The 240-nt window shown below is 67.5% G+C and overlaps 1 protein-coding gene across 1 annotated transcript in view; it reads right to left on the bottom strand.

The window, feature by feature from the left end:
- Positions 1-234, bottom strand: part of HCRT (hypocretin (orexin) neuropeptide precursor) — a gene marked incomplete at its 5' end in the record, with an annotated part of 354 nt that extends 120 nt beyond the window's left edge. Inside the window, one exon of the mRNA XM_010286558.1 lies at positions 1-234. This exon is cut by the window's left edge and continues 120 nt beyond it. Coding sequence (XP_010284860.1) covers positions 1-234 — 234 coding nt within the window.
- Positions 235-240: the final 6 nt, after the last annotated feature.

Here is a 240-nt window from a genome sequence, read left to right as displayed (position 1 = left end):
CGTGGGGAAGCCCGATGCATCGTGGCAGGCGGTGACGGGGTGCTCCCTGCGCTTGCCCATGGTGAGGATGCCAGCGGCGTGGTTGCCAGAGCCATGTAGCAGGCGGTAGAGCCGGCTCTGGAAGGCCGGCGGGACAGTCTTCCTCTTGCCCAGCGTGAGGATGCCAGCAGCGTGGTTGCCCATGCCGTGCAGGAGGTCATAGACGCGGCAGGAGCAGGTCTTCTGCCGGCAGCACTCGGG

This window comes from Phaethon lepturus, unplaced genomic scaffold, assembly GCF_000687285.1.
Source record: "Phaethon lepturus isolate BGI_N335 unplaced genomic scaffold, ASM68728v1 scaffold37724, whole genome shotgun sequence".
NCBI classification, from domain to species: Eukaryota; Metazoa; Chordata; class Aves; order Phaethontiformes; family Phaethontidae; genus Phaethon; species Phaethon lepturus.
The sequence above is the reverse complement of the archived record's forward strand: the minus strand, read 5'-3'. Positions and strand labels throughout refer to the sequence as shown.